At 47.9% G+C, this 13136-nt stretch overlaps 1 protein-coding gene across 1 annotated transcript; it reads right to left on the bottom strand.

Moving 5' to 3' along the window:
- Positions 1-2777: 2777 nt before the first annotated feature.
- INSM2 (INSM transcriptional repressor 2) lies at positions 2778-4730 on the bottom strand. The gene has a single exon (XM_005307528.4). It carries the CDS (start codon positions 4483-4485, stop codon positions 2911-2913), a length of 1575 nt encoding a protein of 524 aa, XP_005307585.2. The 5' UTR covers positions 4486-4730; the 3' UTR covers positions 2778-2910.
- Between the last annotated feature and the right edge of the window lie 8406 nt (positions 4731-13136).

Below are 13136 nucleotides of genomic sequence, written 5' to 3'. Positions count from 1 at the left end.
TTGATGCTTTTTAAAAGCCTTCCTGAAATACCAAATTACCAAAGCCCCTTTTGTTTCTCAACAGATCACTGCAAAGATTCACTTATGAAATAATAGCACTGTTCAGATAAGTTCTGACAAAACGTATTGTTGAGCTGAAACTTTTGCTTCAGCAGTTTTGTGTGAAGGCTTTCTCCCTGTTTATAGATTGACTCTTCTGAGTTTTGGGGCCAAACAAGAGAAACACCCCTCTCATGCATATTTGTACTTAGGAAACTAGCATTGTATCTTTAATCTTTTGTTATACAAGTCTCACTACTCCATGCCTTCATACTTTATATTTGTGTATAAAGAGATGCTAAACTGTGAAGAAATAATTACTGTAGAGAAAGCCAGTCCCGCTATTTTTAATTGATTCTTCTGCTCATTTGGGAGGGTACAGGCGCTGATTATTTTAATCTATTAGTCTATACAAAATCACCTGCTAACCCATTCCCCAGCTAGTTTCAGGAAAAGGATTAGGTTTTTTTAAATACTTTATTCAGATATCACTTTTGCCTAAGGGTAGGTCTACACTTACCCGGTAGTTCGGCGGCGTGCGATCGAACTTCTGGGTTTGACTTATCGCGTCTTGTCTGGACGAGATAAGTCGAACCCAGAAGTGCTCGCCGTCGACTGCGGTACTCCAGCTAGACGAGAGGAGTACCGCGGAGTCGACGGGGGAGCCTGCCTGCCGCGTGTGGACCAAGGTAAGTTTGAACTAAGGTACTTTGAACTTCAGCTACGTTATTCATGTAGCTGAAATTGCGTACCTTAGTTCGAATTAGGGGGTTAGTGTAGACCTGGAAGTTACCATCCTATTTTGAAATAAGTATTTGTATGCAGAGATTCAGGAGGAAACATCACTATCTTTGCACTCTGAATGTGATGTTCTAAAACTTTCAGACAGATCCCTACAAGTGGGGAAATATATTGCCAATGCACTTAATATAGAGAGAGAGAGACAAGGTGGGTCAGAATCTTATTTTTCAACAGGCCACTTCACCTTGAACGGTCCCAAAGGGCTGGCCTACACTGGGGGGGATCGATCCAAGATATGCAACTTCAGCTACGCAAATAGCGTAGCTGAAGTCTAAGTATCTTGGATCGAATTACGTGGGGTCCAGATGGCCCGGCATCGATGGCCGCGGCTCCCCCGTCGACTGTGCTACCCCCGCTCGCTCTGGTGGAGTTCCGGAGTCGACGGTGAGTGCGTTCGGGGATTGATATATCGCATCCTAATGAGAGGCGATATATCGATCCCAGATAAATCGATTGCTACCTGCCGATATGGCGGCTAGTGAAGATGTACCCTTAAAATGTATTAACTACTTATGCTAAACAATCGTTTCAACTTGTATTTAACGTGACATGGAGTACCTTTCCCAGACCTGAAGAAAAGCTCTTTGGGGCTCAAAAGCTTGTCTCTCACCAACAGAAGCAGGTTTAATAAAAGATGCATCATCTACCTTGTCTCTCTAATACCCTGGGACTCAGATGGCTATAATACTGCAACCTTAATGTTGTGTGTCAATATAGGAGGGGCGCTTATCTCATCTGCTCTTTAGCAACATCGTAGAAGGACTGTGTCGTCTTTTAAGCATAGCGAGTGTTCACAACAGCAGTAGAGGGGCTGGAGTTTGAGTTAATTGAGAAAGAGGGGATTCGGGATCGTAGCCGCTTGGAATCCTGAGCGCTGAAATGGATCGCTTACAGGCATCCTGTGTGATGATTTTGTACGGGTGCTCTTTGCCCTTGTTCTGGATAAAAAACAATGCAAGGAATGTACCCATTTCTGTGTAGTGTCGTGGCCCAGCTAGCAGCCCACTAAAATCGCAAGTTTTCCAACCTCCAGTTAAGAGAGGAGCGTTTCGTCTACACTACATTTTCTAGAGTATACAACATACAGTGGTCAGAAAAGGCGCAAAGAGCTAACAAACGGTTAACAATTCATATTTTAATAACCAAAAGCAGACAGTACGGTTAATTCTCCATAAGTATTGCTAGTTATATAGGACTTGACACTTAATATGAACACTTAACTTTATGTACTTTAATACAGGATACAGCGAAGAAAACACTTCGTAATAAATTATTAAAGTTGAGGAGCTGGGGCTTCTATTAAAACAGTTTAACTAAGCCAGTCTCCTTTTTCACGAAAAATAATACTCTTTTTTTTTAAATAGGATATGCGTCTGTACTTCTATCCTGGGGGAGAGACTGCAGAAGATTATTTACTTTCACTGCGTTAGTAGCCGCTTCCCCAGCACTCCCCAAAGCCCACAGCCAGCTCGAGGTTTTTATGTTTGAATAATTTTCGTCCTTTCAAGCATTATATAAGAGCTCTTCAAAATACTGTTACTAACTTTCAGTGGTAAGGGGGCCATGCCTAGATCCAACTCCCCAACTTTATTGAAAATATGACGCTTGTCACTAATTCTCTCTCACTTCTTGGATTCACAGAATATACATTGCAGTCTAAATCCATTAAGGCAGCAAGGATAATTCATAGTCAACTTGTGGTTGACTTATTAAACTTTTGGCATGATGGCAACGGGACTTTTCATTCGCTGCCACTTGGCAGCCTCTCCCCTGCCCCTTCCTGATTTTTCCTTTGTAGACATGTATGCACACACTGCGACTTTCCATAGGAATTACAGCTTGGATAGGATTCGTTTAGCTTACCGGTGGTTTTGAAGAATCCTATCAAATCAACTATTTAAACTATAGGAGAGTCATTAACACTGCAGACTACAACCAAATACACCCCTTCCCCCGGGAGCACTAGACATTTCAGACACCAGTTTAGAGGGACTCTGAAAGGTGACAGTTCAGTCCCTATGAACGAGATTCCCCTGTCAGGGCCCGTGCCTTCCCATGCTCTCTTACTCATTAGCAGCCTGGTCTGACCGCCATCTGGAGCAGAAGGACCTGCCTGTTCTCCGTGGGGTGACACTTGTTGATGTGCCTGGTGAGCCCCGGCGAGCTGAAGAAGGTAGCAGGGCAGTGCTTGCAGGAGAAGATCTGCTGCTCCCCTTCTGTGGCACTGCTCTCGGGCTGCACCATGGGCAGCAGCAGCTCCTCCCGCACGGCGTGCCACAGCCGGTGCTTGTCCCTGATGTCCGCCGAGGGGAAGTGAGCCCCGCACAGGTGGCAGGGGAAGGTGATCTGGCCCCGCTCCAGGGGGCTGTAGGCCGTGGGCCGGGGCGCCTCGTGGGTGCTGAGGTGCTTGCGCAGGTAAGCCTGGCGGCGGAACTTCTTGTGGCAGTAGGGGCAGACGAAGACTTCGTTGCCGCCAGGGATCGGGCCCGGAGGGGCCGCCTCCCTCAGCCCCTCGCCGCCCGCCCCGCACAGGGCGCTCTGGCCGGCTGGCTTCAGGTCTCGGCAGCAGGAGCTGTCCGCGGCGCTGGGGTGCTGATCCTGCTCGGGCAGCGGCGGCGGCTGGCGCGGCCCCTCTGGGGCAGCGGGGCGCGGCTCGCTGCTGTTCTCCTTCCCCTCAGAGGGGCACGGGGCGCCCGAGGGCTTCTTGGCGCCCGGGCCGTCGGCGCCGGCGGCGGGGCGGGGCTTGTGCCAGCGGCGGTGCGAGGCCAGGTTGGCCGGGCAGCTGAAGATCTTGTGGCACTCGGGGCAGCGGTACTCGACGCGCACGATGCGCGAGCAGCGGTGCTGGGCCAGCGCCAGCGGGTCGGCGTACTGCTCCTTGCACAGCTGGCAGATGAACTCACCCAGCGGCGTGCGCCCGCCCGCGGCGGGGCCGGCCCTGCCCTCCGGCCCTTCCGCCTTGATCCGCAGCCCCAGCACGGGCGACGTGGTCACCTCGTCGGCGAAGCTGAGCTTCCGCAGGGCCTTGGGCTTCTTAGCCGGCGCCTTGGCCCGGGGCGGCCGCTTCAGCGCTGGGCAGAGCGGTTCCTGGGCCAGCCGGCCGCCCGGCGCGGGGAGGGGCGTGCGGGGCGGCAGCAGGAGCCTCGCGGCGGGCGGGAAGGACTCGGCGGAGGCGGGCGAGCTGAGGCAGCGCTCGAAGAAAGCCTTCCTCAGCCCCGCCGCGCTGCAGGCGCCCCCCGCACCCCAGGCGGCCGGTCCCTCGGGCGGAGCTGGCGAGCAAGTGGCTATCCCAGGAGCTGGCTCCGGGCTTGGCGGCGGGGCGACCGGCTCCCCCTCCTCCCGGGCGGCTTTGGGGAGCGGGGACAAGGGTGGGCCGGCCCCCGCGGCCAGCGGGGACTCCTGGGCGGGGGGCACCTGTAGAGGCTGCTGGAGGTCCCTCTCCTGGCGGCGCACCCTGTAGGAGCCGCCCGCCCTCCTGCTCCGCTTCACCAGAAACCCCCGGGGCATCTTCCCGCGTGCCGGGCGGTGGCGAGGGCAAGGGCACCGGGCTGAGCCTGCAGCCCCCCAGGAGCGCTGAGCATCGCGGCGCCGCCTGCCCGAGGTGCATTTATACCTAAAGGCGCCTATTGTTTGCCAAGGCGTCATCCTCCCTTCAGCAAAGGGCGGCCAATGAGGAGTTGGAGCCGCCGCTGGATGAGGGAGGGGAGGAGGATGGACTGGGAAGGGAAGGAGCCTCAAGTGTGTGGGCGGGGGGGCCCTCTGAGTCCTGGCTAGAGGGCCCCTCCGAACACCCTCCCTGCTAGGGACAGAGGGTCTGAGCTGGCACAAGGCGTCCAACGCAGGCCAGAGCCCACGCAGACTCTGTCCTTGGATCTTCGTGGTCCCTGCCTGGGGTTTGGAATGACACCAACCAATACACCCATCCAACGGGAGAGAACCCCCTTCTGACCACTCTGTAGCTAGACCAGCTTAGCTCCCGCCAGCCCAGCGCTGGGTATGGGCTGCCACAGGAGCCCCAGGTCTCTGGTCTGACGGCTACCAAATGTTATCTTGACTAGAGACCCTGGGAGTTCCAGGCAGGCTCTCGGCGACGCTTACTCTATCTACCGTTCCCAAGACTATGGGAGTCCAGGGAGTTACCTTATGGGAGCGTCTCCTGGAATGACCGTTCTTTAAAGCCGGGGGGTTGGTTAAGTGAAAGAAGCAATTTCTCTTCCCTCTAAAATCCTGGAGATTGATCTAAATGAGTGTATTGCACGTGTTTATGTCCTGACTGTCGCTGGTTCATCAGTGTATCTGTCTCGCTATTTCCTCCTTCCTCGGGGCCCCACCATCACTTACTCCCTCTTCTGCAAGGCGTTTGCCTCGTGGACTAAGACATTTTAGATCTTCTTATAACAATGGATCAAATTCATATCCCCCGTCATCAAGTGCATCCTATGAGGTGAATTTAGTCCATCTCACATCAAGAAATGGGATAAATTTAACAGGAAGTCCTCCACTCCCAGCCTTGCAAGATGTCCTCCTCCTGAGAAGGTAGGTGAAATATATCAATGTGGGGGTCGTTTTCTCTTTAATTACCAGGTTACATCCATCTAATTGACATGTCTCTAGTCTAGATCTAGTTTGCTAAGTTAGGTTTTTATTCCTACCCGAAAAAAGGCAACAGGAAGCACATGCACTTACAGCCTCTCCCCATTCCAGCGCTCCTTGGAAAAAGAAGCACCAGGACTTTGTAAAGGGTTGGCTTCTATGTGTGTTAAAGAGGTGGTACCCACTCAGCTACACTTGACGTGTTCAGAAAGTTAATCATAGGTTTTTCCTTCTGTAGCTCCTATCAGGTCCATCCCACTAGACAGTGCAGGGTTGGTGGTCCCAGTTGTACATTTGTTAGAGTTTTGTCCAGTCTAGTTTGAAATGATCTAAGCTGTCTGCCATTGCACTTTGGGATGGAACTGGGGCTGTGTGTCTGTCACTGTGTTTCTCTTCAGGGGTATGTCCTCTACTGCCGGGCACCAGCACTCTCATTACCATACAGCTGCTGGCCTGCTTGCTGCAGCTTCACACTGTTGGAGAGAGAGAGGGATGGAGATATGGGACAATTTAATGCACTGAACCATAGGCTTGTGTTTTCATTTCAAACCGTGCCTCCTAAAAGCTCCAGGGGAAAGGGCTTTTGTCTGCCAGCTACCGCACCTTGGTAAATTAAGTCCCAAGCAGACTGTGAAGAGCTACAAAAGAATCTCACAAAACTGGGTGACTGGGCACCAAAATGGCAGATGAAATTCAGTGTTGATAAATGCAAAGTAATGCACATTGGAAAACATAATCCCAACTATACATATAAAATGATGGGGTCTAAATTAGCTGTTACCACTCAAGAAAGAGACCTTGGAGTCATTTTGAATAGTTCTCTGAAAATATCCACTCAATGTGCAGTGACAGTTCAAAAAGCAAACAGAATGTTGGGAATCATTAAGAAAGGGATAGATAATAAGACAGAAAATATCATATTGCCTCTATATAAATCCATGGTACGCCCACATCTTGAATACTGCATACAGATGTGGTCGCCCCACCTCAAAAAAGATACATGGGAATTGGAAAAGGTTCAGAAAAGGACAACAAAAATAATTTGGGGTATGGAACAGCTTCTGCCTGAGGAGAGATTAATAAAACTGAGACTTTTCAGCTTGGAAAAAGAGACGACTAAGGTGGGATATGATAGCGGTATATAAAATCATGACTGGTGTAGAGAAAGTAAATAAGGAAGTGTTATTAGGGATGGTGTCCCTAACCTCTGTTTGCCAAAAGCTGGGAATGGGCAACAGGGGATGGATCACTTGATGATTACCTGTTCTGTGCATTTTCTCTGGGCACCTGGCATTGGCCAGAGTCAGAAGACAGGATACTGGGCTAGATGGACCTTTGGTCTGACCCAGTATGGTCATTCTTATGTTCTTATGTAAAAGGTCAAAATAGTAATTTCCCCCCAAAAATTAAATGTTCCTAGCAGAAATTCTATGTCTATTCCTTTTACAGTCCTAATCCAGCTAAAGTAAAGTGAAATACTTCTAATAGAACTTCTACTAGGCATAAAGGGACAAAAAGATTAAAATTAAAAGACCTTCTAACTTCGAAGTGTCTGTGTGACAGAAGCTGTGTTAATTTGCGAGGGAAGGAGCAGGTCATGCAGGTGGGATGCTCAGTTACTATTAGGGACAATTTGGCATGTCTAAATGAAGATAAAAGGTGTTCCTTTAAAACGTATTAGTTAACATGCTTTAAATAACATATTTTAAAATCCTAGTGTAGATAGGGCATGTATTTTGTGATTGTGTCTAGCCATGATTGAAATTCTATATGTCTGTCCTAATATGAGAATTAATTTGTGATTAAAGAGAGAGGCTGTGTGCATAACTATAAGAGTATAACTCTCCTCAAATTCTAGGGAGTTCCTAGACTATGCGTGTGTTGAGGGGAGAAGAGGAGAATTATGCAGGATTGAGTCACTTCATTTCATCCACATCAGGTTGGTTCTTTTGCAATACATTCCCCATACATACCCACACACCTTATTCAGGGCCTTGTATGTGTGATGGACAGTTTGTGAGTATAGCAAATAGAGTGGTAGTGCTGTTTGATAATGCAGTAATCATTTTCCCTTAGAAATGCTGTTGTCTGAGAATAGAACAAGGTAAAAGTGCAATGATAGAATTATATGGGGAACAATTGTTTAAATTCTCCCTGGCTTCGGCCCATGCTATCAGTTTCTCACATTCTTGAACACTGGAATTGACTCATTTATCTAAAATCATTTTTAAAAAAAGACATAGGGTATTGGTAGCCTGTGATATACAAGAGGCCAGACTAGATTATCTGGTGGTCCTTTCTGGCCTTTAACTCTATGAATATATCTACCCAGCAACTAAGCACCTGCAGCTGACCTGTGCCAGCTGACTCAGGCTCACGGGGCTGAGGCTGCGGGGCTGTTTCATTGCTGTGTAGACTTCTGGGCTCAGGCTGGAGTCCAGGCTCTAGGACCCTGCGAGATGGGAGCATCCCAGAGCTTGAGCTCCAGCCCAAGCCCAGAAGTCTACACAGCAATGAAACAACCCCGTAGCCTGACCCCCGCAAGCCTGAGTCAGCTAGCACAGGCCAGCTGTGGGTTTTTCTTTGCTGTGTAGAAGTACCCTAAGAGTCTATGACATCCACAGTGAGAGGTGAATTGTATGTAGACCTAGTGTGTGTGTGAATACTGTATAATGTATGTGTAGCATAACATATGACAGAGTATGGCAAAATGAAGGGTTGTATATGTATTTCTAATTAAATTATGGAATAACATAGCTTGTCAATACAGTACAATACAAATGATCCCCTGGTGAACGTTCTTTAGCCTGGAAAAAATTATTATGGGATATGTGAAGAAGAAGGGGACAGTGCAAGCAGTGCCTTTAAATCAAGAACTTATAACAAATAGCAGAAAGGATGAGGTCTTTTGGTCAGGTGCAAGTTCAGAGGTTTCCTGTACTGATTCATAACACTAAATCCATATTTCTCTTGAATACATGTGGTGATGGTACCATGATGAATACTTCTTACTGTTAGATTCTTTCTCCTCTTTCCTCTCCACTGTTTATTACTGCCACTTGTGGCATCTTGTCTTAAATGGGATTGAAAACTGTGGGGGGCAGAGACCATATCTTCCTATGTGTTTTACAAGACCCAGCACTGTCCTAAGTGAGACCTGTCATCTCTACTATAATACAAATAGATTATTCCATTAATTGATCTGATAGGAAATGTTTCCTGATATCTGGTTTGACTTTTCATTTTCTTAGCTGCCATTGCTTCCTTTGGTCACTGTAATTAGCACTTTCCCATTGTACTTGTTACTGAATAAATATACCTCTTTGATATTGTGTCCCCATGTTATACCTCTCTTCTAAACTGTACATATAGAATTCTTTCCATTTCTCCTTATAAATAGCCCCTCTAATCATTCATTCACTCTTTTAAACTGGTAGTGGTTTGCTACCAGTATTTAAACAAAGGATTGTCATACATATGTCCAATTTAGGTATAGATGCTACAGACACCAGGGATGAGGACTGGGCAATCTAATAATGTGTTTCCCTATTTAAACAACAAAAGCTTCTCCATCAATAAGCAAGAATGGAGCTAACACCAGTTGGCAAACAAATGCATTAAGTGCACTTGCTGGAAATCTATCATTTTCCCCCCGAAAACTATACTGATTCTATTGATAATGTAACTCAATGTTCAACTGGTATTACTTGCAGTGGAAGCAGGAGTTGAAAATCTTGCAAAGGGGTAGGTCTGGAGTTATCCTCCCAATGGAAATGTTTAGAGTATTACTCCTAGGGACATTCTGCGCCAAAAAATTAAAAATTCTGGCCACAATATTTTAAAATTCTGCAAGCTTTATTTGTTAATAAATAAAGGCAGAGGCTCCAGCCTGGCAGTGGGAAGCACAGAGCACTGGCTGCACGAAGGTGGGAGATCACCCTGCAGCTCCCACCCCCACGACACAGACTCAGTAGTGTGGCGTAGGTGAGAGGATTTTGTGTGGGACAATCTGGGTGCAGGCAGCTCAGTGGGGGGTCTAGGTGTAGGGGATCTGGATGCACACAGGCTCATTGGGGGGGGTTCCAGTTGCAGGGGCAATAGGACTCTGCAGGGGCTTCCAGGTGAAGGTGATTGGGGCTCAGTGGCAGGGCCGGCTCTAACTTTTTTTTGCCCCAGGCAAAAAAGAAGAGAGCCGCCCTGCAGTACCCCTCCCCCCGTGAGCGCCGCCGAAATCCCCGCCCCCCAGCACCACAGCACCCGAAGCCCCCCCCAGCACTGCACCGCCCGAAGCCCCCGCCCCCCTCCGAGCACCGCACCACGCCAGCCCCTGCCCCCCGAGCACCACGCTGCCTGAAGCCCCGCCCCCCCGAGCACCACCCGAAGCCCCCACCCCCTCCAAGCACCGTGCCGCCCAAAGCCCTGCCCCCTCTCCGAGCACCATGCCACCTGAAGTCCCCACCTCCCCTCCGAGCACGGCGCCACCCGAAGCCCTGCCCCCCCGAGCACCGCCTGAAGCCCCCGCCTCCGCTCTGAGCGCCGCACCACCGAATCCAATAAATAAATAAATAAATAAAAAATCGAGCGCCGCCCTGCCCCAAGGTGCCGCCCCAAGCACGTGCTTGGTTGGCTGGTGCCTGGAGCCAGCCCTGCTCAGTGGACAGGTCTGGGTATGGGGGTCTCAGCAGAGGGGTCTGGGTGCTGGGGAAGTGGGGCTTGGTGAGGTGGGGGTCTGGGTTCAACTAGTTGGGGGTCAGTGGCATGGGTGTGGAGCACAGGGGGTGCAGAGGGTGGGGCATCAAGGTGGGGGTTTGAGTGCAGGGAGCTCAATGGGGGGAGGTCTGGGTGCAGGGGTGGGGTACAGAGGCAGGGGGTCTGGGTGAAGGAGGCTCCAGGTGCAGGGGTTGAGGTTCAGTGGGGTGGCTTTCAGGTATGGAGGGCATGGGAAGGTTCTGGATGTACCGGGTGAGGCTTGGCAGGGGTGTCTGGGTATGGGAGGTCCAGATGTACTGAGGTTGGGTGGATGGGGGAGCAGCTTCCCATACAGTGACCCCTCCTCCCACAGCTGAGGAGCGATGGGGGCAGGAAGCTGGGGAAGATGCTGAGCCTCCTGCAGCTGGGGGAGGTTTCTGGGGGTGGGTCTGACACAGCCCCAGCAACTCCTTGCAGAGGAAGAGAAAGTCCCATGTTCTCCTGTCTTCAGCCCAGCCGGGACTAGCAGCTGATCCCAGTTCAGGGTAGGAGCCACTGACTGGGGTGTCCCCAGCCCCATGGTGATTTACCTCTCTGTCGGCTGCTCCAGCTGTCTGAAATGATGTACATGTACTGCTAGGGAGTTGTGCATGACTGCTCTTACAGCTTCCCTTTGCTTTCCTGTCAGAACGTAATTTTTCTGCGAGGAAGCAAAAACATCTGCAGGAGACATGAATTCTGCATTTGCGGAGTGGTGCAAAATTCCCCCCGGAGTAGAGTATGTTCATTGTAATGTGGCCCATTCCAAAGGCAAAAATTGCTCTTCAAAGGTACTTTTATGAGCCCTAGAAATAAGTCACCTCTGGCAGGAGTGATTTTGCAGTATTTTGAGAGGAAGTGATTCCGCTAGAGACAGGGAATTCATCTCAATCTTTCTGTTAATCTGGGGGCAGAATTTTAAGAAGGGGCTCCCAAGGAGTTTATGAATGTGTATCGTGTTGTGGGACCCAAAACCCAACACATTTGCTCTACCTTTGGTCTCATTATAACAGTGTAGGGAGGAATTGTCATTTCTAGTGGTCTTATAAGAGCATTCTACAAATATACTGGTGAAATTTGTGTCTGGGTGTTGCAACTACATTATGCATCATGCCTATGCTTAATTCAATACCTCCTTTTATCTCCCACCCTGTCCCCTTTTTGCATTGCTGGTTTCTAGGCAGTTGTTTCCAATTTTATATATTTGCAGTGTATTATTTCACCGCCCATCTCTAAGTAAATTACTTTGAATTTATCCACATTGATTCTTGTTACATTGAGTTCTGTTGAATTTCTAAGCTCTTTAAATTGTTCTACAGTTTTATTTGATGGTCTTCTGTTTATAACTCTTCCTAATTTTGTACCATCAGTAAATCTCAGATAATTTATTAAAATATTTCATAGTATTAGCTACAATAAAGAACCCTATAGAAACGTATTTGATACTTCATCCAAGTTTGATGTCCCATTTATGGCGATTGACTGTTTTCATCTGTTATTCAGTTTTATATTCATGCTATCACTTTATCTAGACATCTTTCCAGTTTTTCAGATTGCAACTGTAAGCTCCTCAAGTTGGGGACAATCCTCTCTTGAATGTCTGCAAAGTGTTTAGCATATTGTAGGTGCTACCAACAATAAATGATGATAATATCTCATGCAAGAACTTTTCAAAGGCAGAACTGAAATCCAGGATCCAAGTGAAGTAAATGGGAGTTTGCCTGCATAATGATCTCAAGATTTGGCCCATGATATAGTATATGTATTATGTTCCCATTATCTATTTTTAATTTATTTTATTTAAAATAAAAAAAAAACAGATTTGCCTGGTATGACCTGTATTTATAAACCTATCATGGTGCTATTAGCATATGCCACTGCCCATCAAGTTATGATTGTCTAAGCATTTAGAGATCTGTTCACTTATTGCCAACTTGGATAATAATTCTTCTTATCAAAAATTCTGCCCATGGTTTCAAATTGATAAATTATTCTTCATTTCTCTAAAATTCTGTGGTACTACGGATTCAGAATGGCTTGTATGTACCAACTCGCAGGTGTTGCATTTCTGTGATAGGCAAGCGATGATCCCTTTGTGTTTTCTGTATACTCTGTGGGGATTTTTTAGGATGATATTTGCTTTAGTACTGGAAGTCAGTTTGAATGGCATCCAGTGATCCAGAATCAGGAATGATTATTACAGGGGAGAGATTACAGGTAGGAAGGGCATACATGGTAGTTTCTCTCCCGATGTGAACAAAAATAACCATCAGAATCTGCACAGAAGACTTTTGTTTGAGTTTTGATGCCTCTGTAAATTCTACAGCTAGCAGAAAATAAGGGAAAATGAAAGAAACATGATAAATATGTGTAAACCCAAGATATGTATTGAATATAGTAGAAGAAGATTTCAGCTGGGTGCTGTTGGACCTGTAAAATTGTCTCCATTGTTATTGCTGATATAGCAGAGATGCCTTTTCCTTGGGGATTAACCAACCCCAGAGTCAGTGCAAAGCCAAAAAGGAGTACATCTTGTGAGTTTGGGAGGAGGTGTATCCTCACTATAAGGGTAATAGTGGGAATTAAAATAAGAGGGAGTATAGCTCCTCCACCCATGCTACAGACAAGCTTTTGAGCTACACAGAGCTCTTCTTCAGGTCCGGGAAAGTTACTCCAAGCATCACAGCAAAATGCAAGATGGAACATATTGTTTAGCATAAGTAGCACATACTGTAAGGGACATTGAAGGTAGAGTGGCCCATAGGTTTTAACAGGCCATTCTACCTTGAATGGTCCCTAACAATATGTGCTAATTGCTTATGCTACACAATCTGTTCCACCTTGCATTTCGCTGTGACGCTCAGGGTACCTTTCCCAGGCTGAAGAAGAACTCTGTGTGGCTCAAAAGCTTGTCTCTCTCACCAACAGAAGTTGGTCCAATAAAAGATATTACCTCACCCCCCCCTTGTCTCTTT

Source organism: Chrysemys picta, chromosome 4, assembly GCF_011386835.1.
Source record: "Chrysemys picta bellii isolate R12L10 chromosome 4, ASM1138683v2, whole genome shotgun sequence".
NCBI classification, from domain to species: Eukaryota; Metazoa; Chordata; order Testudines; family Emydidae; genus Chrysemys; species Chrysemys picta.
This window is presented reverse-complemented; position numbering and strand designations above follow the sequence as displayed.

Bases quoted from the DNA above. Each gene is read 5' to 3' on its own strand.
- INSM2 (XM_005307528.4), bottom strand. From the start codon at position 4,485: ATGACGCCTTGGCAAACAATAGGCGCCTTTAGGTATAAATGCACCTCG.